Source organism: Durio zibethinus, chromosome 24 (genome assembly GCF_047325235.1).
Source record: "Durio zibethinus cultivar Kanyao isolate XHJ-2024 chromosome 24, ASM4732523v1, whole genome shotgun sequence".
NCBI classification, from domain to species: domain Eukaryota; kingdom Viridiplantae; phylum Streptophyta; class Magnoliopsida; order Malvales; family Malvaceae; genus Durio; species Durio zibethinus.
The window spans coordinates 1,055,433-1,079,306 of NC_143185.1; the positions used below are offsets into that span (position 1 = coordinate 1,055,433).

The 23,874-nt window shown below is 30.3% G+C and overlaps 5 protein-coding genes across 9 annotated transcripts; all 5 read right to left on the reverse strand.

The window, feature by feature from the left end:
* Positions 1 to 4,727: 4,727 nt before the first annotated feature.
* Positions 4,728 to 5,856, reverse strand: LOC111315895 (mavicyanin-like). The gene is made up of 2 exons (XM_022917912.2): positions 5,390 to 5,856; positions 4,728 to 5,255 (listed from the first exon to the last, which is right to left on the reverse strand). The coding sequence occupies exons 1-2, from the start codon at positions 5,562 to 5,564 to the stop codon at positions 4,927 to 4,929; spliced, it is 504 nt and encodes a 167-aa protein (XP_022773647.1). The 5' UTR covers positions 5,565 to 5,856; the 3' UTR covers positions 4,728 to 4,926.
* Positions 5,857 to 6,530: 674 nt separating this feature from the next.
* On the reverse strand, positions 6,531 to 9,927 carry LOC111315896 (triacylglycerol lipase 2-like). Of its 3 annotated transcripts, none has more exons than XM_022917916.2 (10): positions 9,656 to 9,927; positions 9,332 to 9,550; positions 9,078 to 9,200; positions 8,595 to 8,735; positions 8,206 to 8,316; positions 7,810 to 7,953; positions 7,675 to 7,715; positions 7,448 to 7,527; positions 7,193 to 7,288; positions 6,531 to 7,034 (listed from the first exon to the last, which is right to left on the reverse strand). In XM_022917916.2, exons 2-10 carry the CDS (start codon positions 9,521 to 9,523, stop codon positions 6,712 to 6,714), a joined length of 1,251 nt encoding a protein of 416 aa, XP_022773651.1. In that variant the 5' UTR covers positions 9,524 to 9,550; positions 9,656 to 9,927; the 3' UTR covers positions 6,531 to 6,711. The 3 variants fall into 3 exon arrangements, with proteins under 3 accessions (XP_022773651.1, XP_022773649.1, XP_022773648.1); XM_022917914.2 differs by having other exon boundaries at positions 9,332 to 9,546; positions 9,656 to 9,908; XM_022917913.2 differs by having other exon boundaries at positions 9,332 to 9,908.
* Positions 9,928 to 12,529: 2,602 nt separating this feature from the next.
* On the reverse strand, positions 12,530 to 16,258 carry LOC111316555 (uncharacterized protein At3g27210-like). 3 transcript variants are annotated; one of them, XM_089753423.1, is made up of 3 exons: positions 15,896 to 16,258; positions 13,775 to 13,879; positions 12,530 to 13,383 (listed from the first exon to the last, which is right to left on the reverse strand). In XM_089753423.1, exons 1-3 carry the CDS (start codon positions 16,023 to 16,025, stop codon positions 12,917 to 12,919), a joined length of 702 nt encoding a protein of 233 aa, XP_089609549.1. In that variant the 5' UTR covers positions 16,026 to 16,258; the 3' UTR covers positions 12,530 to 12,916. The 3 variants fall into 3 exon arrangements, with proteins under 3 accessions (XP_089609549.1, XP_022774272.2, XP_022774270.2); XM_022918537.2 differs by having other exon boundaries at positions 13,775 to 13,855; positions 15,848 to 16,258; XM_022918535.2 differs by having other exon boundaries at positions 13,775 to 13,855; positions 15,896 to 16,256.
* A 2,529-nt stretch (positions 16,259 to 18,787) lies between these two features.
* LOC111315897 (uncharacterized) lies at positions 18,788 to 20,229 on the reverse strand. Its single transcript, XM_022917917.2, has one exon. It carries the CDS (start codon positions 20,095 to 20,097, stop codon positions 19,675 to 19,677), a length of 423 nt encoding a protein of 140 aa, XP_022773652.1. The 5' UTR covers positions 20,098 to 20,229; the 3' UTR covers positions 18,788 to 19,674.
* A 1,917-nt stretch (positions 20,230 to 22,146) lies between these two features.
* LOC111315898 (UPF0481 protein At3g47200-like) lies at positions 22,147 to 23,640 on the reverse strand. Its single transcript, XM_022917918.2, has one exon. The coding sequence runs from the start codon at positions 23,560 to 23,562 to the stop codon at positions 22,282 to 22,284; it is 1,281 nt and encodes a 426-aa protein (XP_022773653.1). The 5' UTR covers positions 23,563 to 23,640; the 3' UTR covers positions 22,147 to 22,281.
* Between the last annotated feature and the right edge of the window lie 234 nt (positions 23,641 to 23,874).

Consider the following 23,874-nt stretch of genomic DNA (forward strand, 5'->3'; position numbering starts at 1 on the left):
TCAAACAAGAAAAAAGCGGTAACAAAATGTTTAGTGTTTAGCAAATAAATTGAAGAAAATATTTTTAATGAAAAAAAGATTTTTGTAATTCTTAAAAGTTTATAAAAGTTTAGACTTTTTTTAGATGAATAATATCATTTATAATATATTATATATAAATTATCATTTAATTGCAACTTAGCATTTATAAAATATATGATTATATATTAGATAAATAATTAAAAATTAAAATTAAAATTATGAAAAATTTTAATAAAAAATCATGTACATTATTCGGGTTAAAAAAACTAGTTATTTATAAGTTTTAATCAATCCAATTCTTTACATATCTCTATGATGTGTGCTGTCCATTATTAACATTTTTTTCTCATTTTTAGAGAAAAATATGAATTTTGATTCATTTCGAATTAAATTATCTAAAATCAAATTAATCAAATTATATTATTTTATTTTTATTAATCGAATCAAATTTATAAATTTTGAAAGTTAATTTTTTCAGTTAACTAATTAATTATTACATTTAAATTAAATTATATTTTAAATTTTAAATTTCTTATATTTTAAATAAATTAAATAAAATTATCTAACAAAATATTTAAATATCAAATTATCTAATAAAATTATCAAATTTATGGGTTATCATATTTTCTCATTTTTAGAAAAAAAAATAAAAAAATATAAATTATTTATACAATCATCTTTAAAAATAACATTTAATACGTTTGAAGTTTAAATTTTAATATATGTATTTTTTTATTTTCATATTATTATTTTTTTCAAAAACAAGAAAATTAAATGGTTAATAATAATAATAATAATAATAATAATAAGTCATGACATCTACATCTGTCCTACTCAGATTGTACTAATAAAGAATAAAACAGAGTTATTTAAAAATTCTAAGGCTAGATTAGTTTAATGAGAACCAATGGAAGAACGATGCCACGCCCACAGCCTAGAAAATGGAACGCCACTGGATAAGGCTTCCTTTTAAAGGTTTCTATTATTAATTTGTTTTAACCAATGTTTATGTGTTAGGTGTCCACTTATTAGTGTGGTGGATTTGCTTCGATTTAATAAAATCCATCATTCACTGTCATAATAGAATAGGTTTAGCATGTGTGAGACGTAGGTGCACTATTCATTTATGTCACTAATCCTTTAAGATAAAAAAATTATATTTAATTATTAATATATTCCTATCATATAAAATATTAAAATTTAAATATTTATATTATATTTTATAAAAAAAATATATTATAATTTATATCAATATAAAAATATAAAATATATATTTTAAATTTTATTAAATATATATAATTATTATTAAAATTTTAATTTATATTTTAAATTTTATTTTTTATCGTATTTATATTATATTATTAATTTATATTTTAAATTATTAAATTTACGTAAAAAGATTGGCTAAAAGACAAGAAGGCCTGGTCAGCTTTCAGCGCACACATATATGGAAAGCGCATGACATAAAAATTAAACCCCAAAGCACTAATCTTTACGTTGATTGGGTGACAATTGTTGTTAGCACCGCATGGCTCATGGTTCATGGAGGTTGAAAGAATTAAAAGATTGATTAATTAACAAACACCCTTAACATTTATTAATTTGATTTACCTAAACCTACCACTTTTTAGATGTGTCATGGGATAGCTTTCAAAATCTTGGAAATAAAAAAAAAAAAAATGACATTGCATCTTTTCACCATTAATGGACCTCACGCAAATTTGAGATGCCATAGCCACAGCCACACCATTGTCATTTGCCTCATAACTAATCTCTCTCCTCAGCCATATTGAAGAAACTGAAAATATAAGGAATAAGTGGGGGTATTCCGATTCGACTAATTTTGAATAGAATCAAATAAATTATTTTATTTTATTTTTATTAATTAAATTAAATTTATAAATTTTAAAAATTAATTGATTGAATTTAATTTAATCAGTTTAATTAATTAAATAATAAATATATTTAAATTAAATTAAAATTAAAATTTTTTATATTTTAAACAAATTAAATAACATTATCTAATAAAATATTCAAATATCAAAGTATTATATTAAAAATTTTAATAACTTATTAAATAAAATAATTCCTTTAATGTATTTTTTATTTAATATTTGAATTTGAATTAGGTTATATTTTTGTTAAAATTTTGATTAATTCTATTAATTTGATTTGAAAACTAAAATTTTTTAAAAATTATTTTTATTAATTGATCGAAATTAATTTGATAATTGATCAATTAATCAAATTCAATTAATTCAATCAATTACTTTGATTAAAATTAAATTATGAACATTCCTAAAAATAAGCCATCAAAATCTAAATGGAAAACTAGGTGATTGGAAAGAAACTTCATATCTGCAATTTATTCATTCTACCCTTTGATTTTCTTAATGCGATCAACTTCTCTTCTTGAATCACTACTTAGTAAACATTGTTGTAACTTGTCAGGATTATAAAGGATATGATGAACTGAGCAACATAATTGCTACAAACAAGAACAAGGCTGCTAAAAAGCAGAAAACAATGCAACAAAGAAGAGCAAAACAGTAAGAAGAAATTAGCTGAAGAAGTCCTGATGAATACCCCCATCCTATTATTTGGCTTCTTTCATTTGCTTCATTTATCCACTTTCACTTTTGAGACTTCTACTTTTTTTTTCCCTTCTCCATTGTTTCTTTTATCACTTTCTTTCTTCGTGATGAGACATTTGTACAAAGCCTGCTTGATGAGTAACAAGCTTGAGAAATGAGGAGCCCGATGGGTTGGAAATTTGGAAAAGGCTACTTGGAAAGAAATGGACACCTAGAAAAAAGACATGAGAAATGTTATATATATGTAAATTGACTGAGGCATTGAGAAACCAATGGCATGGCAGTGGCGGTGCACAGGCGAAACGGGGTTGTACTGTGGCCGATGTGCCCGTGAAAGTATATATATTTGCATTTATTCTCTATCCCTAGGATTGATGGGGAAAAGAAGTAAAGGAAAAGAAAATAAAAGAAACTAATAGAAACAAAAAAATTTATTATTTTTTTGGATAAATTTTTTATTTAAAATAAAAAAAAAAGATGAAAACTTAATAATTTTTTGTTTCTTTTGTAATATTCATTTTTTTAATACTTTAATTTGAAAAAAAAGTTAAGAAAAAAAAGTTGAAAAAATTTTATTTTTATAAAAAGATTATTATATCTATATTTTTATTATAACATTAGATTTGATTAGATAACTTATATTTCTTATAAAAATAAATTTTTTATGAGTATTTTATATATAACATCACAGTTTATAAATATTTTATAATTTTTTAAATTTTAACAATAAAACAAATTATATTATTGTTAAAATAAATTAAAAGACTGAATTAAACATAAAATTAAAAGTAAATCAATAATTAAATAATATATTTTATCATATTAAACATACATAATTTTGTTTAAAAAGATTTGTTTATACAAATTAAGTAATATAAAAATATATTTATATGTTATATGTTATTTTATAAAAAAATATTATAATGAATTATTTTTTTTCTTTTTAATTTTTATCTAAATAATAATTTTTAATTTTTTTAATTAATTTTAATTATTTAAACAAAAAGTACATATATTTTTTTAAATACTTTTCTCTCTTTTTTTATTTATATATATCAAAAACGTAAAGTAAGCTAAAAGAACCCAACCAACAGTTATGGCCTAATATATCTTAAATAATAAGACCCAAATTGAGCCTAAATTTTAGCCTAAAGACTAATAGAAATGGTCCAGTCGGAGACCCAAAGCTGACCCAACTAAGATCAGTCAGCTTATCCCAGCCAAAGCCTATTACTGAAAAGCAAAGCCTATAAAATATTTATTAAATCTGATAATGAAACATAACACGTTGGTACAAAAATTATATAAATAAAAAATATAAAAATAACATAACTTAAAATTTTAAAAAATTATAAATAAATTTAATAAAATCAAAAAATTATATTTTATATTTTCGATATAAATTATAAATTATAATTTTTATATAAAATATAATATAAATATAATATTTTATATGAAATAATAACACGAATTACCGGTTCTAACTCCCATGCTAACAAGCAGAAAAAACTTAACCCATGCACACCAATGGCTACTTGACTGTCTCTCTCAAGCTTCCTCTCCTTCCAATCCTCTTCCACCACCGCCCAAAGGCCCACCTGTCAACAGTCTTTCACTCTCTTCCCAAAAACCCAAAAACATTCTCCTTTCAGTGTCAGCTCAAGAGGATAAATCTTCTTCATTATCAACTGAACTGTCATCTGTTATATGCCCTTCTCTTGCATACGCAAATAACCTTTTCTTCAAATCAGCTTAGAATGTTCAGGTTATTGTGGATGACAATGAACCTGAAGAAAGGCTGCTTAACAGGTTTACAAGAAAGGCAGCTTAACTGCTTAACAAGTAGCTTTCTTTACTGAAGTGAGGTTATTTCATTTCAAGATCATGACAATAAATTTCAACTCAATCAATTTTCATCTGCTAATAATTTTTACTTTTTACCATATATATTTCATAAAATGATAAAAAAATAACTAAACCTTTTATGATCATTATTTTTAATATTTATATGAGCCATGGATTTCTATAAATGATAGTGAATTTGTGATTATTTGTAAATTTGTTGATTAATTAATGACAATTTATCGAGTAGAAAGGAAATATTAATAGAATTTGAGGTTAACATTACTCCTTTTTTATTTTTGTATTTTCAAAAGTCACAATTATTCAATCCTCTCAATTATCACAATAACAATGATAAATGATAATTATACAGATCATATTCAATAATGATTAAGTATAATTTAAAGTCCCAAATCTCCAAACAAAATGATTTCTCCAGGCTGGTAAAATTTGCCCAAGCTTCAATTCTTCAAAACAGGTAATAAAGCAGACAAGTGCTTAATAATGCAGTTGGCAGACGAAAGCTGGCAAAAGCTTGAAAAGTAGAAGCTGCAGAAGTTGAAGCTGAAGCCGGAGTAGAAGGTGCATTTCCGGCTACTGTTGTAATCTTCATCTTCATGCCCTGGTCACAATGGCCTAATGTTCCGCAAGCAAAGTAACGAGTGCCAACCTTGTTCAGTTTCACAACGTCATTGCCAGTGTTTTTGGAGTCCAATGCTGTTCCCAGGTCGCAGTTCTTGTAGGCAGTCTCGCTTCCAAGCTCAACTATACTGTGTAGCCCTGAAGAGTACTTGAAAACTGTAGGACAAATTTAAGTTTTTCAGCCGTATATCTTCATGCAAATGAAATGTGATTGCTTGGAATTTGAACCTTAATTATTGCAGATAACAGGGTTAAACTGATTGATTAATTAAGAGGAGAAAGAAACATACCAAGTTGGTCTCCAACCTTGAATGTTTGGTCTGAAGCCCACGAGTTAAGGTCCACATATTCATCCCAACCTTGGCTACCTCCAACCACATGTTGAGCTGCAGAGGCTTGTTTTGCTATCGATGCTAGCAGAAAGAGCAGAAAGAAAATTCTGGACTTACCCTTCATTAATCTCATTTCTTCACTCCCCTCTTGGCCTTGTTGAAATGTTGCTATTACTGCTTTGGTATATCATCTATATAAAAAAGCCATTCAGTGTTGTTGAAAGTCTCTATCAGAATTTATTCTTCCTCATTATACCATGAAATTTTGATCTACACTATTTATAAATCATTATAGTTTCACAAGACAGCTAGATATACCATATTGCCCTTCCAAGCACAGTTTTACACAATCCTTTAAGAACCTACTTTGATTTAAGACTTAACTATAGACTCTGTTGAAGAGAAAAAAACATATTTCTTCAATCTCATGTAATAGTTTAAACATAAGAATGCTGGTTGGGATGCCTGTAATTCTGAAACAAAAGAAGGGCAATGCTAATGGAATTTGACAATTACTGATTTAGGTTTTTGGATTGCCTGCAAAGCAAAATCTAGTTGGTTAAAGGTCATTAAAACTTGGCGTTTAAACAAAGCTATCATGGTGATCATTTTCAGTTGGGGGCTTACCTGGAAGCACAAATTTTGTATACAGAGATATCAGATGACATTTACAAGTAAAAGAAGCTGAAAACCTGTTTGTGATCATTATTTGGCATATCATTCATTAATATGGCTGATACAAAGAACTTTTTGGTTGAAAAATTAAAAATTACCGGGCCCTAGCAGGGTAGTCCCTTTATTGGTTACTTTTTATTTAATGCAAATGAATCCATAACTACCTTAATTTTTAATCTTGTCTTCTGAATCCCAAGTATGCTTTCATGAAGTTGACACATCATACTGTGTTCTGGGGAGTTTAATTTCTTTTGTCTGTTTCCAATTCGTCTGAAACTTGCAAAAAAGTGCACATAACTTGACATGGGAAACCTTATAAAAGCATTTGTGGTTTCTTATTTTGGTCAAAATACCTTACCAAATTGTCCAGACAGATTAGTTTACTATTTAAAATGGCATATTTCCAACAAAAGTAGAAATGATCATCAGAATAATATAGAAACTGCTTTTTCAGGTTTACTAAACAGATTGTTCTCCAGGCTAATTCAGTACATAATATCAATCAGCTCGCTCTGAACTGATTCTGTTGTGTTTAATGATTTATTATTGATCAAAGAGAAAAAGTTTACTAGTTCAATTACATAAACTGAGGCCTCTTTGAGGGATCATTGCTGATTTTTAAAGAACTGAATAATTTGATTGTACACAAAATCATTGGCGTTTATTCCCATAATGAAATCCGCATGAGCATAATCCTTGATGTACTGAATCATGAGCTTGTCTACATCATGGAACTTCAGACTATCAAGCAATAGCTGAACATCTCGAACATCAGAGAGTGCATCTTGGCCTCCATAGCTAATGAAAATAGGAAGGTCACGAGGAATGTTGGAGATGTTGTAAATTGGTGGTTTGGCTTCTCCATAACGCATCAGATTATAGTCTGGTCTCCCATAGTTGTATTTTGCAATCACCCCATCTCGAACAGCTGCAATTTTGTTTTGTGGAAGCCTTAAGGCACCATAAATCATTTTTCTCATTTATGATAATTGGGAGACTAGTCATTAGTTCTTCCTTGAATCCTTTAACATATCTAAACTAGTAATTTAAAACTGCTATATGAAGAGTTGGTTTTCATAGACTTACTCTGAGCCAAGTGCACCAAGTTTTTGGTTGCTGTGGATTGAGGCTCGTTCTCTATGCAAAGGTCAACCGTGGAAGAATTGAGACAGCAATTTTTACCTTGAATTACAATAGCAAAACGAAATCAGTCTCTTCTAAGGATTAATTCTATACGTTAACTGCAGTGAGATGGTGAAAATTGTAATTGACGGTATAAGAAGATGCTTTTTAGTCTATTACAAGCAGTAGGATTCAAGAAATTGAGCATGGATCTGGTACCAGTAAGTTCACTTAATAGATCATAGCAATCAACTCCAGGATAATTGCACAAAGACTTGAGAAAGATTGAGGCCTGCTGTCTGTCAAGAGCAGAGAAAAACCATTAGATGAATCATTTCCAGTGGGGAAGTTCATCAGTTAAATATAACAATAGTTTAGCTAAAATGAGGTTCACTGTCTGATATTGTCTAAAAAGTAAAAACAGGTTTCCAGCTCTTGATTTTCACCCTTTTGGATTAAATTCTGCTACTCCAAACAATATAGTGATCTGTTGCCAAAACCATTGAAACCCTTTAAGCGATTAGTATTCTCTTAAGTTGAATTAATTGTTATTGATAATGAAGAAAATGTTTTTCACATACCTCACCAACAAAGGCTTTCGCAGCAACCACACCAAGTGCAGTATTCATGTGGCTTAAGTATGCAATTGGGCTTAGAAAGGCTGCTGATTTCAGCGTGTGTGCCTGATGGCCCTCTGAGAATGATGCCAAACCTATAAGAGTTCCCTGTCAACCAGATTGGACACATTACATTAAGGAAAATTAACTTTCCTTCCTCTCTTTCTTTTTCTTTCCTCACCATTTTCCCTTCCTACCAAACATAGTGTAAAAGTTTGTGAGTTTTTGTTAGCCCAAATGATCATTTGGATACAAGTCAGAGTTGGACCAATTAATCAAGATGAACTGAATTGGAATATCAAAAGTTTTAAACTCCTGACTACAAAAGAGTATTAATTAATTTGTTAAATGGTCTCTCACCTGGGAGTGGCCAATGTAATGAATTTTCTGCCCTGTCTGGTTGAACACAAAGTCAAAAACAGCTGGTAGATCATAACTCACCAATTCATCCCATGACCAATTCCAGAACTCCTGCCATATTATCAGTTTTAACAATCTGTTAATCACTGATGATGCATGACCAGCATCCAAATTAACTCCTATAATCAGCAACGGTACTTAAAACGGTCACAATTAAGAGAATTGTGTATTGTTCCCTTGAAATTTAATTAAGCATAACACAAATGTTGCATTACCCTCCAGTTCATATTCAAGTTTCCAGAGGTTTTTCTACCCTTGGTTTTTTCCATAATTTTTATATACGGATCAAATTACATCAGTATTAAAACTAGGAAGGGAAAGAAGAAAACCGGCCGGCCAGGGTCAAGGGAAACATGCTTTCTGCAGAATCTAGTCCCTCTAGTGTTAGCAATCCACACATCAAAACCTTTATCAGCCAAAATCATTGGTAGATTTTGTTCTGGTGAATTCATGAGCCATGTCATTCCATCCTGAACCAAAAAAAAGCGATGTAAATTTAATTTTGAACATTTAGGATCACTGCATGAACAGACGAAATGTAAACAGACCAAAAATGCAGCCCCATATCAATGATGTTATTCTTCCGGCCTCGTGAAGAATAACAAACAGGAACAAAAGCCTAAATTATTATGCCTTGGAAATCTACATACCATACATAGTATCAATCGGCAAAAACAATCAAATTTAACCGACCGTATTAAAACTAAGCTAAATATAAAGACAAATGAAGATGTTATTGAGCGCATAAAAGATTCAAATGGTCAAAAATGAGTTGTCAGGATTTCCTGAAAGATACTTAGGCAGTGACTCACCACAAGAATACCATGCTGTATTAGTACAGGCTGCTTCTTGTTTCCACCAGTACTACTACTCCCACTGACACGTCCCTCTGGAATTCTTTGCATGTTAAGGATATAGCCATCTTGGGTTTTTAACTGAAATTCAATTCATGCAAATAACCAATTTCCATCAGTCCTCACTTCTCTGTCAAATTCCATGTTAGTAATTAGTAATGACATCAAAAACTCTGTACAAAACATATGACTATGTTGTTTGATGCTCTTACTTCATGTTCCAGGCATTTGTAACCATGGATAGTCACTAAGGTGGCGCATATTCCATTGACTGCTGAAGTGGCGGCACCATTGTTTCGGCCAAACGAACCACGGCTCTTGCCATATGCTCTATGAGGTTCGACCACCAAGACAAGGAGACAGAAGCACAACACAGCCAAACTCAACAAGCCAGGAGGAGCCATAACTTGAATGCTACGCTTTGGCTCTGTCTTTTAAGGATATGGAGATTAGAACCAACGGCTATATATAAAAAAAGAGAAAGAAAGAAGATGCACGAGCAGTGGGAAAACGAGTACTATTATACTATATATTACTTTATCGTTCTTGCTTTGGCTTCACTGACAACCAAGATTTCTTGGCCTAAAATACAGGAATGGGAGGAGGGGGCTTTTCACGGTATTTCCTGTGAGGAGGGATTGGAAAGTGGAACCCGAGATAGAGCTTTTTTCTGCTACTTCTTATCATCAACAAACTGGATATGGTGATCCATGAAAAATCATCATAGAAACTTTGTCACTGCTAATCCAGAAACTGATTGCAGTTTACAGTATGAAGCAGCAGGCAAGGTTTTAGCTTTTGTGAACTCGTGGAGGAGTCTTTCTGGGAAGTTATTTATAAGCTGAAGAATTTTTCGAATTTTTATTAATCCAATCAAATTTATTAATTTTAAAAATTAATTAAATTAATTTTTTTAATTAATCGAATAATAAATGTATTTAAATTAAATTAAATTTTAAATATTTTATATTTTAAATAAATTAAATAAAATTATTCAGTAAAATATTTAAATATTTAAATATTATGTTAAAAATTTTAACAATTTATAAAATTAAATAATTTATTTTATATTTTGATTATATTATATTTTAATTAAAATTTTTAAAAATTATTTTCATTAATCAACTAAATTAATTAATTAAATTAAAATCAAATTATGAACACACCTTAAATAAACAAACAAAGGGAAAATGTGTGGTTTCCATTATTACATGTCTTGGTGTCTGTCATGTACGTTCCACCTTACAGGGCGAGAAGCAATCAGGTTTAAAACCTACAAAGGGGGCAATAAAAAATTGTTAAAGTTTGATTCGTACAAACGAAGCTTTGATGAATTATGCAATTATTTTTAAAAAAGTGATATTTAATATTTTTAAATTATATTTTAATATTTGTAATTTTTTGTTTTATTTTTAAATTATAATTTTAAAAAATTGATTAATTTTAAAGTTAACAAGTGTATTATTTAAATTTTTGTTATAAAGTTAATAACGTCTGATTCTCTTGATCAATTAATTAATGTATATTTAACTGTTACATCATTATTAATAAATGTTAATATTTAAATTTTTTATTTTAAAATTAATTCGTATCAATTAAAAAAAGATTCATTCAATATTTTTATTGATATCCGTATCAATTAAGAAAGGATTCATTCTATATTTTTATTGATATCCTTTCATTTTAAAATTAAATATTTGATATTTAATTTACTTAAAATTATTAAATATAATTTACATCTATATAAAATTATTAAATAATTCATAATCATTTACATAAATTCTTTTCAAATTTTATATAAATTTTCATTAATTATCAATTATTTCACTAAAATCACATGTACAAAAAACTTAAGTATTCCTTTCCGTTAAAGCTTTCTCAATATTCCTTATCTTCTTACTTATTAAATCTTAAATATTTTTACTGACTTACAACGTGCGTATAAAAAAATCAACTCCATCACTCTTTAATCGTATTTTTTGACTGCATATTTAGATTCTCTCAATCTCCAACCAGCTTTCATCCGGTTAAGACACTCAAAAAGTAGTATCAAGAAACTTGATCTTTGAGTAAAAATTTAAGACATTTTACTTTCACATTTCTGTCTCACAATCAAATTCTGAATTATTCGAATGCCGAAACTTCCCAAAACTCTAACCAGGGCCGATCTTTACCCACGAAGCAATTTTCTTTTTCCGTTTTTTTTTTTTTTTTGAACGTGACCCAATGTGAAAGGAACTCCGATCAGATTGAAAAAGATCACCTTTGCCAAAACCATCAAACGGTATCCAAAGCAATGAAATGGGGTTGCGTGTGGATAAGCATCAATTCTTTTCAACTGGACTGTGTACCTTTCACATTGTCGCCCCATAGTTGGATTTATAATCAGTAATTGCTCCAAACTAGTACTGATGTACTAGTATACATTTTTCCAAGCTGCTCTAAGATCAACGTCTAGGCTGACCAAGAAATAATTTCAGTAGGCAAAAAATTCTTTATCTTCCAACTGGCTCACATTCATGGGAGGCCCAAAGCTAACCTAGACAATAAATCACATCAATATGACCATAGCTGCAGATTAAGGATAAGAAAGTCAGCAAGTCATTCTGATATATTTACATATTTGGAGTATGGACCACCTTTGGGTACAAAAGAGGTCAGTCTGTTTCTTTCCTTTTTTCTCATCTTTGTTTTCAGTGGCTGTACTTTAGTACCTCAATTTCAAGAGAATTGCTAATTTCTTTCTTCAAGATGCAAATTACTTTATGTCAGTTAAAAGTTTAGGTTAATTTCATTAGCCATGCTTCTGGAACATGGGAAAGTTTGAAGCTGCAAATGCATGCACTGATATACATATTTATCGTGGTTGGTCAGGAATTCAGCAGCCTGCCGTGCGGCCTGGATTTCCATCCTCCAAACAATGCTCGTTCCAGGTCAACATTTTCTTCCTTCTGGGTTTTGTTGGATGGCATGATGATGTCAAGATGGACTCTTATCTCCGTATGTTTGACATTTGGCATTTTTCCTTTTGGTCCTAACAAGAGTTGGCTTCCATTGAGGGTCTGCATGTCATTACCCTAGTGGTGTTTAACCCACCTCATAAACTCCCCCAGCACCTCATCCTCTCAGGAGAGGCCGTCTACCATAAACCAAATGTTAAAGATTCATTAGAACAACCAATTACCATAACAAATACAGGAAACATCTATCAAAGTTTTGGCCTAATGACTCCCACCACAGGGATTGGTCTTCAAGGGCATTGTGGGCATAAATGTTTAAAAATGTAGCAGCACGTGATAACAGCAAGCTAAGGTAAATGGGAAAAAACTACGAGGACGGTCCTATAAACCAGATAAGCTACATATAATATCAGCAGTTACTATCATTCCAAATGAAAATGTAAAGCACGATGAAGATTTAAACAGCGTCGATTGCGCAGATAATGCCTCAATTGCTTAGCATATATATATATATATTCATTACAAGGGTCATTTACTATTTTTCCTTTGATTCTTTTGCCTTTTTATTACAGAACACCTGTTATGTACTGACTTCCTGTTGAAAAGAAAATTTTCACCTTCCGGCTGATCGAGACAGTCAAATCCTAATAGGAGTTTCGCATCAAACATTTACCGGGATGCTTTTTACATGCCTTGAATCCAGAAATCCCATATATATCCAACCATGATCCAAATACTTCACTGATTCTGCCAAAAATTTGAAGTTTCTCGAGCATATGATCTCTGGAAGTCAAGATCCAGGCTTCTTTAACCTATGTGCTGGTAAGTTGATGGAAATTAAGGCTTATCATTTACAGCTATTGCAGAGCTCATCTTCTTCTTCCTCTCACTGAAACTACTGCATGAAACCAAGCTTGGAAGGCAACAATGCACGGATCTGAGTGGCTTCTCCTTAAGCATAGGGTTATCTCCATTAGCAGTCCTTTCACTATTGCAAAGGGAGCTAGCTCGAGAGACATAAGGGTTACCATCTGCAGATGTTGAAGGTAGCTGGACTTGGATAGCTAGTTTGACTTCCATCTTTCCATTCACAATGTCCTGGTTGCTTGAGGTATTTAGCTCATTAACATCTTGGTCTTCCCTAATTCTCTCTCGGAATAGTTCAACCAGCTTCTTTCTCTTTCCTGTTGGGGATATTTCAGAAACTGACCCAGAGGACCCTTCCACAGTGGCTTTGTTAACTCGAGGTGTCACCACAGGGAAGCTATGATGAACAGGGGTATTACCGCGAGATGGAGTAAAATCTGCACAGAATGTACAACATATGGATGGGACAAGAATAATAGATGAAATAAAATGTAAATTTAACTAGAAAATGATTGGTGAATAGGAGAAAAAAAAAAAAAAAGGAAAATGGCAATGGAGGTAGCACAGTCATATTACAGCAGGACTAAACAGACGTGTTAATCTTTACTCGTATAACATCTAGTGCAACATTTCAAAACTATTGCAACTTAACAACCTAAATTAAATCATGAAACTTTATCCATGGCCCTTGCATGTTCAAAAAACTAAATTAATTGAGAAGATGAAAAACTACGAGTGGAGTAGGACACACCAAAAAAGAAATTAACAGATATGTCAATTATATAAGGTTGCTGCTCAAATTAATTCAAACAGTTCTAATATTCTTACCACCATTGACGCTGAAGAAATCGTCCTCACAATCTGAATCTAGATATGGTCGGGAATCAAAAAAAGTTTCATCTTTACTACCTGCAAAATGAAAAATCGTTTCGGCTTACGGTATTTAGTTAGCCAAAAAGGAGGGAATTAATGAATGAACCGAACTACATCTACATACTTATCATAGACTACAAATTGGAACTACATCAACTTGATGTTGAACATTACTATCGTACAATAATAGACCAATCTTTTAATTTCAGCAACGAAATAGCAAAGATCTGACATCTAGGGAGAAGCAGTCAAGTAAAAAACACAATTTTCAGAAACTGCTGCATCCAAGTCCTCAATATGATCTCAATGACATACCACATAAAAATGGTTCATTTCTACAGAAGTCCTAACCCACGACATAACTGAATGTCAATTTTAAAGGAGCTATTTATGCGATTCATCAATCCAAAAAGGATTGACCTATCATTCAGAATCATCAAAGCAGCAAACTTTATGTTCCCCCTGTTGGGATGAGCTAAATCAACATTGATAGGTATATGATGTACCAAGCAACCGGCCACCCATAGAAAAATGCTTCACGGTTAACAAGGATGTCATCTATCTGATATTCTACATACATAACATCACCAACAGTAGTTCTGTGATTCATGGCTAAGTGTATTGTATTGAACATAAATACTACAGTTGTAAGGACCACATAAATTCTACATGTACTAAGGACCACAACATAATCAACAAGTTGTCTTTCTTGGGGTTTCCATATCCATCTTAATGTCAAATTATTGACATTAATACCATAAAAAAAAAAAAAAAAAAACTCGCTTAAAACTGTTTGCCCCTCCATACTATTTAAGAGCGGCCCATCCATCGACTAGCTTCCCATCAAGGACAGATAAATCTACCACAGGATGTAATGTTCTTAATGTGGACATAAAAAAAATGGGTCCCCACAAAGGTGTATTCTTTCAAAAATCAGACATTTTCTAAACAGCCGGCTTAGGATAAATACAGGAAGAAGATTGTTAATTGCTGACAAGTCTTTGTATATTCCAAATTGGACAGTTAGACATTAAAGAAGGCGTTCAATCAGTCTGAAGTTAGATTCTCAACTTCAATGCCAGATTTTTGAAAAATCAGCTTCATCTCATCTTATGCTAAAATTCTTAACTAACAATGTTTTCGTTTAGACCAGCAATTTTACATTCGCCTTGCAGTTCCAAAATGACTTTTCTTGCAAGACAGGGGGAAAACCAAAGAATAGCTACTTTTTTGTACAATTCTCATCTTCAATTGGAAGAAGGGGAAATTGCATTTAGCAGTAACCATCTAATCAAACAGTGTTATGTTAACAAAAAGAACAAAATAAATGAATTAATAAGCAAATTAAATCTACAACCATGGAGGGGAGGGGGAAGTCGAAGAGTCTAAATCATCTAAGAAAGAGAAGGAAGTCCTAAATTTAAGCTAAGGTAGAAGAACTTGTACTAAAATAATAGTGAAAACGCTCTGAAATTTACCCAAAAAAGCCATACTGGATTGTGCTAAGAAACCATAACATGGGGAGAAAAAAAACCACAATTTGAAAAACAAAAAGAAAAAGCCACCATGTTTATCTCACAATCAACAGAGCTAAAACAAATTTTATTAGGCATGTCATTCATAGCAGACATTGAAAAATAACCATAAAAATCAATAATTGGGAGCATCATCATTCATCAAAACAAATATATGTATTAATTTTTTCTATAAAAAATACAGACTGCTTGATATCAAGATCAACATGTTGGTGGTAAAAAAATAGAAGCCTTGACAAATCACATACCCGTTTCAGATCTCATATCATCAAAACAAATCATCATCCCAAAACAAAAACAGAAACAAAGAAAAAAAAAAGCAAAAGGAAGAGAATTTTACACTCCATTGAAGACAAAAAGTGAGAACAAGAAAAAATAAAAAAGAAGAGTATCTTTATTTCATAACCAGGAACAGTAATTCCAACAAGGTTTTTTTTTTTTTTTTCTCCAAAAACAAAAACCCACAAAGAAAATGAAAGGGAAGACCATTTGCCTAAATCATTGAAAGTAGAGCGAATTTGAGATTTGAGAGTAAAGTCACCATTGGCAACATGTTTCTCCTTAACAGGTGAAGGTGGAAAGATGAGCTTATCTGTTTTAGACCCAAAAGAAAGTCCAAGTTTCATGGCTGACTCTTGAGAGCTCTTATGCACTGATACACATGAACCCATCTCTCTCTCTTCTTTCTTTTTATTCCTCTATCTCCAACTCTTTAGAACCACAACATCAGCCACTCTCAAAGCAACAAAAAAAGGATGAAACTTTCTTGTTCTTTCTCTGCAACCCAAAAGGCATAAGTAAAAGAAAATGGGAGAGAGAAAGAGAGCGTAATTTGGCGTTACGTTAGAGAGATAGAGACAGAGAAGTTGGCCTTGAATTGAAAGGGAAGTTAGCACAGCAAATAGCAAGCCAAGCTGTGCATGAAAAGTATTTTTAATGCTTGTCAATTGTGTAAAAGCTTCTCTTTTTTCCTTTCTAGTATGATTTTTAATGTAAGAAAATGTTAATAAATGTTTAAGAATTATTAGGATAATATTTTTTAAAAAAAATTAACATTTTTTATTCTCTTGAATTTAGTAGAAAAATACATTAAATGTGATTTTTTTAAAAATAATATCACAATTATCTATAATTAGTTCATGTATTTTAAATTTTGAGTTCTTATTTTATTGATTTTCACAGGTAATATAGAATAGAATAACTAAAGTATAATCTAAACAAATATATGGACAGTTCATCTTTCTCAAATCATATGTTTAATCATTGTTCCTTTCTCTACTTTGCTTATTGTAAAGGATGATTAATTAATTTGTAACAAATATAAATGTGTTTCCATATACTATATTTGTTAAAAAAAAAAAAAAAACATAGACATTTGGTTCCACCTTGGCTTTGCATAGGATTCAAAAAACAACCATATCACAAGATTCTACCAATTAAAAAATTATCATCCCAACACTTTTTTCTACTTTCCAAATTACTGATTCATGGTTCTTTATTGTGCATGACAAGGAGAAAAATAATGTGAAAATAAAAAATTGGGATTCAAATTTTGTATTTCATGCCTTTTGCTACCAAGAATATTTACTTTATATTATTTGTTGGATTTAGGTTTGAATTTGGTAAAAATCTTTATATATATAAAAAAATTATATGCGATGCACTATCAATATATAAATTTTATATATTATCAATAAATTAGATAATATCATTTCATTAATGAAATGAGTAAAATGATGTCACTTAATTAATGAATAAATTTTTTAAAAAATATTAATTTTATAGATTTATTTTAAAAATTGATATTTATTCATTAATAAAATTGTATTATATAATTTATTGATAATGTATAAAATTTATATATTGATAATATATCAAATAAAATTTTAAAAAATTACGTTTTATTGGTTTATATCGATGATTTAAATGACAAAATAAGAGCACAAAAGATTTAAAAATTTCTTTTTTATCTTCACCAACAAATGATGAATCAAACAAGAAAAACAGTTATTCTCAGTTCAACAATTATAAAGCTGTTGACACAAATTAAAAATAGGATAGTGAAGAACTTCACCAATTAAAATGGAAATAAGATTATATTTAAAATTATTATAATTTTATTTTTATTATTCAAATTAAAATTTTAATATTTTATCGATAAATCATATATATATATATATATTGACGAATGCATTAACGACTTTAGGAATGCTTACATATACGTAATTATTTCGTAAAAATCATAATATAATTTAGTCCTTTAAATTATGATCTCAATGGAAAAAGACAAAGTTAAAATTATGAATGTAAGAAAATTATTTGAAATATTAAAAGTAAAATGATAGAATTTAAAAGTGTAAGCTCACTTTCTAGGATTATAATATCAGGTGGTTAAAACATTTACAATGGGAAAAGTAAAAATAATAGTTCTATCTAATATCAATAGGAAACAATCAAAACAAATTAAAATAAATATTAAAATACACACAGAAAAGTCCTATGAAACCTGTTTGTTAGAGTTCAAGGATGATTAGCAATCAGTTTATTAGTGGGACTGGAAGAAGTACAGCTGCAGATGAAGATGCAGATTACACCTTAAGCTCTGGTTTGACAGAAATCCTACAGCTGTGGGATTGCTTGCAAATCCCCATATTTTGCATTGAAAATGATGGAAAATTGGTATACATGGACAGATCAATTCATGATATCATAGCCCATGAGTATCATGATTCACCCTATCATCTTATCCACAATTTAAAATTGTGGCTACCTACTTTTACAATTTACCTAATAATTATGACTTTTCGATTATCAAATAACCCATATGCAAACAACCTGGTCAAATTGTCCCTTTCATGTTTATTATAACATGAGTACATGACTCCACATGAAAATGTTATAAATTTGACTAGGTTATTCTATTTTTATCCCCTTCAAGTTTAGATAATTTTTTTTATCATTGAGATTGAAGTCTTTCTAAATTATAATCAATTTTAAAACATGATATTCAATAAATTTAAATTTAAATTTTTTTAATTTTTAAATTATAATTTTTTTTATAATTAATTCACAAGAAGTTAATTAGTTATGTGTAATCACAATATTTTAACAAAAAGATCATTTTAAATTAGGGTTGATATAATTACCTGAGAAGAGATATATTGCATGGTAAAAGTGTCAAGAACACATGGGCTGCGAAGGGGACAAATGGTAAGACGATTCCAAATTCCGAAAGAAGCAAATGTGGAATAAGAACCACCAAAGTTGCCTATGGCTATAATGCTCCAAAAATAGACAAGTTTTATTCACCAATAGCATTAATAAAATTCTAATCAAAATAAAATATATTTCTCTTGTCTATATCCTTTTCCCTTGCTTTGTCTTTATCTGGCGATTTGAGCCTCACATTCACAGAAATTATCATATCTTGGAAGGAATTTCGAATATTAATCAATCAAGCTTTGAATCATGAATTATGGAGAAAATTCATAAAAGTGATTTTTATTTCTATTTTTTGATTTGTTTTTGGCTTGATTTTCAAGGTTAAATCATGTGATATTTGTCTCAATGATTCACTAAAATTCTTTGATTAATGGTTTAAACAAATCCCACTCTCAAGTCACAACACAGAATCTAATTACTTTTTTTTTCTTGGTTCTTAATCTTACAAGTTGTAGAAAATAGTAGGCAATATGTGTTTTCTTTCTCAGGCCCAAGACTGCAAAGCCACTTTTCTTCCCACCCAAACAACAAGAAAAGGCGAAAGCCCCAATGACAAGAGAAACATTTAACAGGTTCAACATGCCTAAACTTGGGTTCTAATGTTTTCATTCATAGGCCCAATTTAGAAACTCCAGTTTCCTCCCCACCCAATGACCTAAACAAACAATAAGAAAAGCCCAAGCACTTAACTTTGCAAACCTCCTGCCCTTCACCGGCGATGTAAATCAGCCCAAAATCTGTGAGAGCTTTTGCAAACCTCTGGTAAAGGCATGAACAACAAGTCTGTGAATAATCTATTAAAGGATCCAAAATAGCCACTGTTAGTTCTATTTTTGCGCTATTTCAAAATGTTCAGCAGTCCTTGGCTCTTAGCCTCTTGTCTCTCGATAATAGTAGCCAGTGGGATCCTCTACATGTGTAATAAAGAAACTCTATTGAAATAAAGAAGCCAGGTTTCTACTTTATAAAGCTATGCAGCTATGGTTGTAACATATATACATATATATATATATATAAATATATATATATGTACATATATATTGAGGACATGTATACACATATATACATATATATAAAAGAAGGAGAAGTATACATATATCACGACATCATGACTCTAAATTCATGAAAATTGAGGTCTCCATCACCATCAAGATCAAACAGAGCAATCATCAATTTGCATTCCTCTAAAGTCCTGGACTCACCTAATCTACTAAGCATCCTCTTCAAACTCTTTGGTGTGATACATCCACAACCATCCATCTCATACAGCTTGAAAGCCTCTTTCAAATCATTCAGTTTCTCTTCCTCTCCAACTTCTTCCATAAACCTAATGAAATCTTCCAACCCCAACAAGCCATCTCCATCCGTATCCAAGGCCTGAACCACCTCCTCCGCCTCTACAAGAGACAGCTCCCCTCCTACCGCCTTCACGCACTGTTGAAGCTTCGCCGGCGATATCTTCCCATCTCCATTCTCATCAAAATGATTAAATACCCTCTCATATTCATGGCTTTTGTTCATTATATGAATGAAAATGAAGCTATAAGAAACAAGATGGAGCTAGTGTCATGTGAACACACTGTGACACTAGCTTCAGCTTCACAAAGCATAAGACTTGAATCCCAAAATATAGAGTTGCCAATTGCCATAAACACAAAACAAAAGCCGAAAATTTTGACTTTTCTCTATCAAAAGCGATAACGCTGAGAATTGGAAACTCCGTGGAAATGAAGCAAAGGTTTAACGTGACACCTCGTTCATGGAGATTTGGAGGATTGTTGTGATAATAAGTAAATGTTTAAATTTAAATTTTTGAGATATTTTTTTCTTAAGATAAAATTATAAAATTTTTATATTAAAATAAATAATATCTCATAAATTTGATATAAATTTTTATAATCAATTGAATGAAAATTAAATATTTTATTCTAAGAGTCATATTTAAAATTTTTTAAAAATTAAATGTTACATGATAAGAGATATATTTAAAATTTTAATAATTGATGTAATTTTGATATTATAATTTTATATTTTATGTTTATTTTATGTTAGATTTAATGTCATATATATATATATAAATTAAATTCAAATTTATAAGATATTTTTATAAAATAAAATAATAAAAATTTTGAATCAGATAATATGTTGGAGTCTAAGCCCATTTAAAATAAAATCAGACAGCGTGAGTCCGCAGGGATGAGGTGACCAGCACGTAACTCGTCTTTGGGTTTTTTTATTTTTGGTTAAATTGAGAAGACTTTGACCCTTCAACTCCATGCATGGGCCATGCAGAGGGGACAATACAGAGTAAAGCCGGTAAAGACAATGGAATCAAGGGAACAAACGACCGCATTCATCAGATTCTTTTATAGGCATCGACCAAAACCGACGATTTCAACGGATTTAACGCCCAACCATCAAACCAGAACTGTCGCAAGAACCTAAATAAATAAAGACGTGTAATAACCAACAAAGGGAGCGATAGGAAGCTTCTTTTTGTTGATTTATTATTATTTTTTTGTTGACTTATATATGCTTTCAACAACCAATAATTGCTTAGTTATTTATATATGTATAAAACGATATGAGTTAAAATTTAATAATTCATTAAAAGACAAACAATTAATTATTAAAAATTATAGAATTTGACACCTAATTAATATTCTAGTTACTAATTAAGAAATATTAATTTATATGCTCGTACATTTAAAAAAAATATGAAGCTACTAAAAATTAAACATGCGAATTTAATTTTAACTTCACATTAAATATTCTAACATAATTAATTGTGAGTGATAAAATATTATTTTACCTATCAATAAATTACAATATTATAAACTATTGTTGAATGCAATAATTAATTTTATTTATTTATTTATAAGTGATTTATCAAATAATTTTTAAAAACCAAAATTTGACCCCTTAAAATATCCCAATTTCATGTGGGATGTTTTAAGAGATTTTTTATATAATATATATGAAAAGATTTAAACTTATATGTATATTTTTTTAGATAAGATTGTGAGAGCTTGAGATCGAAGTGAATAATAATTTACAATTTGGATGCAATCTCCATATTTGATATTAAAATTGAAATTGTCTTTGATGTTCCATGATTTTTTTTTTAATGTTAAAAAAGTAAAAAGTTTGTGAAAAATAATTTTGAAATATAGAAAAAATGAAAGTTTTAAGTGTTAAAAAAACATAGTTTAAGGATAGTTCGAAAAAGAAATATGGAAAAAAAAATTGATAGGAGTTTTTCTTTTTCACATTTATCTTTTTAATTTGTTTCAAATTTTCTCTTGATTTCAGTTAGTTTTACTTTCATTAATAACAAATGATTTTATTTTATTTATTTGTTTATTTCATTTTTTAAAAAAATCACTTACTTTAATAAAGTTGATTCTTTTATTTTTTATATTTATTAACAATTAATTAAAATATTATCAAATCAATTTTTTTTGCATCTAACATTTTAGCATAAAATTTGTCAAATATTAATGTACCTTCTCTTCACAATAGTACTTTTAGAATTAATAATTCTATTTAATTAAAACAATACTTTGGGTCAAACAGGCAACGTAGATAAGGATTTTACAACATAGAATAATATATTAGTATTTTTACACACCAAACAATTAATAAGAAGCACTTCAAAATTAAAGATATTAGGTAGTTCATCTGAAATTTGAGCAGCAAACAATCCTATTTGAAGCTTTGCCAGAGGGTAAGAATAAACATGATAATGGCATAAATTTGAGCAGCAATAGCCCATGGCTTGGAGAAATAGTTATGAACATAAGCAGAGCGCCATTTGGGCCACCATTGTTGGCAATGATGATTTAGATTAACGCAAAGTTCAGAATAATAGAACTCTTTCACATAAGTGTCATTGTAAAGCTTGTTGAAAAACTGTGTTGCATCCTCAGGGCTCAACCAGTTGTCAAAAATATCTTTCTTGCATAATATTTCCATGTCATTGGTGGTGTCAATCAGATTGTCCATGATCTTGGCGTATGAAGTGAATATGGGTTTACAATTTGGTAAACATTGCTCGTAGCTGATGAGGTTTCGGAAGATGGTTTCTGTTGTCTCTTGAATCAGCAAAGATGGGATTTCAAGAACACCATTTCTAAACTTCATATCCAAAATGCTATCCACAGTGACTCTAACAAATTTCACCCCAGCCTCTTTGAGTCTAGTGGCAGAAGGGATTGGTTGCCATTCCAATTTTTGTCGATCGTTGTTTACTACTTCGGATGGTAAAACCAACGACAACCTTAGCAGATCAAGGATGTGCTTGACCTCCTGACCCACAAAAAGGTCAAGGTTTAAAGAAGGACGATTAGATGAGAACGTGTTGGCCAAAAAATTAAGGGCAAGTTCAATCAGGGATTTGGTTTCAAAAGAGGCCTTGGTTTTGTTGAACAACAGCTCCAATACCAACCAAGGTATCTGGTTTTCTAGCAAAATCAAGTCATGATGAAGAAACTGGAGCATACAAGACATTGAAAAAATTGGGTCATCATCCTCTCTTGGCACCACATTAGCATCCTTTCGAAATAGCTCAATGATGAAGCAACCATCAACCACCAACATTTCTACAAAATTTTTGGCCTCTACCATATTCTGATCAATGATTCCTGCATAACAGTCACGAGCTTTTCTCTCTTCCTCCTTGATGGAATCAAGGCATTCCCTTAACATTGCCTGTTGATTACCTGATCTGGAGAGGAGGCCTCGTAAATACTTGAGTTTGATTTTCTCTGTTACTTTCAAGTTTGGTTGGTCATGGTGAAAAGGCCCAAAGGAAAAACAATTGGGACTATAGGCTTCTTTTTTGTGCCTGGCGAGTATGCTTGGTGTTCTAAAGATACAATGATCAGCTGATAAAGAAAGTTGATGGCTATTGATCTTATTCTCCATGGAAGATGCCACCAATTCAATATCAATCACAGCGGCGTCATATCTTCCACCCTGTGCCATATTACTGATCTTGATCTTGCTTTTGCTAATTTTTTTTTTCTTTCCTATGTGTAGCTGCAATTCCTTCAATATATATTGTGTTTCATTAAAAAAAATGAGGATAGGAAACTAAATAAGATGTAAAGAAAGAATGTTGCGGTAATTATGCTGAGATTTATGTGTCTGAGTACTAATTAATTTCCTAACTATAAACATATCCTAAAATTGGAAGAAACAACCATTAAGATAATTTTTGGGCTTTTATTTTTATAATTGTAAAATGTTGGTCAAATGGTCTGGCTTAATTAGAATTGCATTAATTTGTATCTTTTT

Bases quoted from the DNA above. Each gene is read 5' to 3' on its own strand.
- LOC111315898 (XM_022917918.2), bottom strand. From the start codon at position 23,562: ATGGCACAGGGTGGAAGATATGACGCCGCTGTGATTGATATTGAATTG.
- LOC111315896 (XM_022917916.2), bottom strand. From the start codon at position 9,523: ATGGCTCCTCCTGGCTTGTTGAGTTTGGCTGTGTTGTGCTTCTGTCTC. The intron at 7,954-8,205 runs GTGAGAGACCAT...TCTGGTTGACAG, and splicing joins ATTACATTGGCCACTCCCAG to GGAACTCTTATAGGTTTGGC. The intron at 7,289-7,447 runs GTACCAGATCCA...TTGTAATTCAAG, and splicing joins TCTATTAAGTGAACTTACTG to GTAAAAATTGCTGTCTCAAT.
- LOC111315895 (XM_022917912.2), bottom strand. From the start codon at position 5,564: ATGAGATTAATGAAGGGTAAGTCCAGAATTTTCTTTCTGCTCTTTCTG. The intron at 5,256-5,389 runs GTATGTTTCTTT...TTTGTCCTACAG, and splicing joins CAAGGTTGGAGACCAACTTG to TTTTCAAGTACTCTTCAGGG.
- LOC111315897 (XM_022917917.2), bottom strand. From the start codon at position 20,097: ATGAACAAAAGCCATGAATATGAGAGGGTATTTAATCATTTTGATGAG.
- LOC111316555 (XM_022918537.2), bottom strand. From the start codon at position 16,025: ATGGGTTCATGTGTATCAGTGCATAAGAGCTCTCAAGAGTCAGCCATG. The intron at 13,856-15,847 runs GCAAATGGTCTT...TTCATTTTGCAG, and splicing joins CTCTACTTTCAATGATTTAG to GTAGTAAAGATGAAACTTTT. The intron at 13,384-13,774 runs GTAAGAATATTA...CATTCTGTGCAG, and splicing joins TTTCTTCAGCGTCAATGGTG to ATTTTACTCCATCTCGCGGT.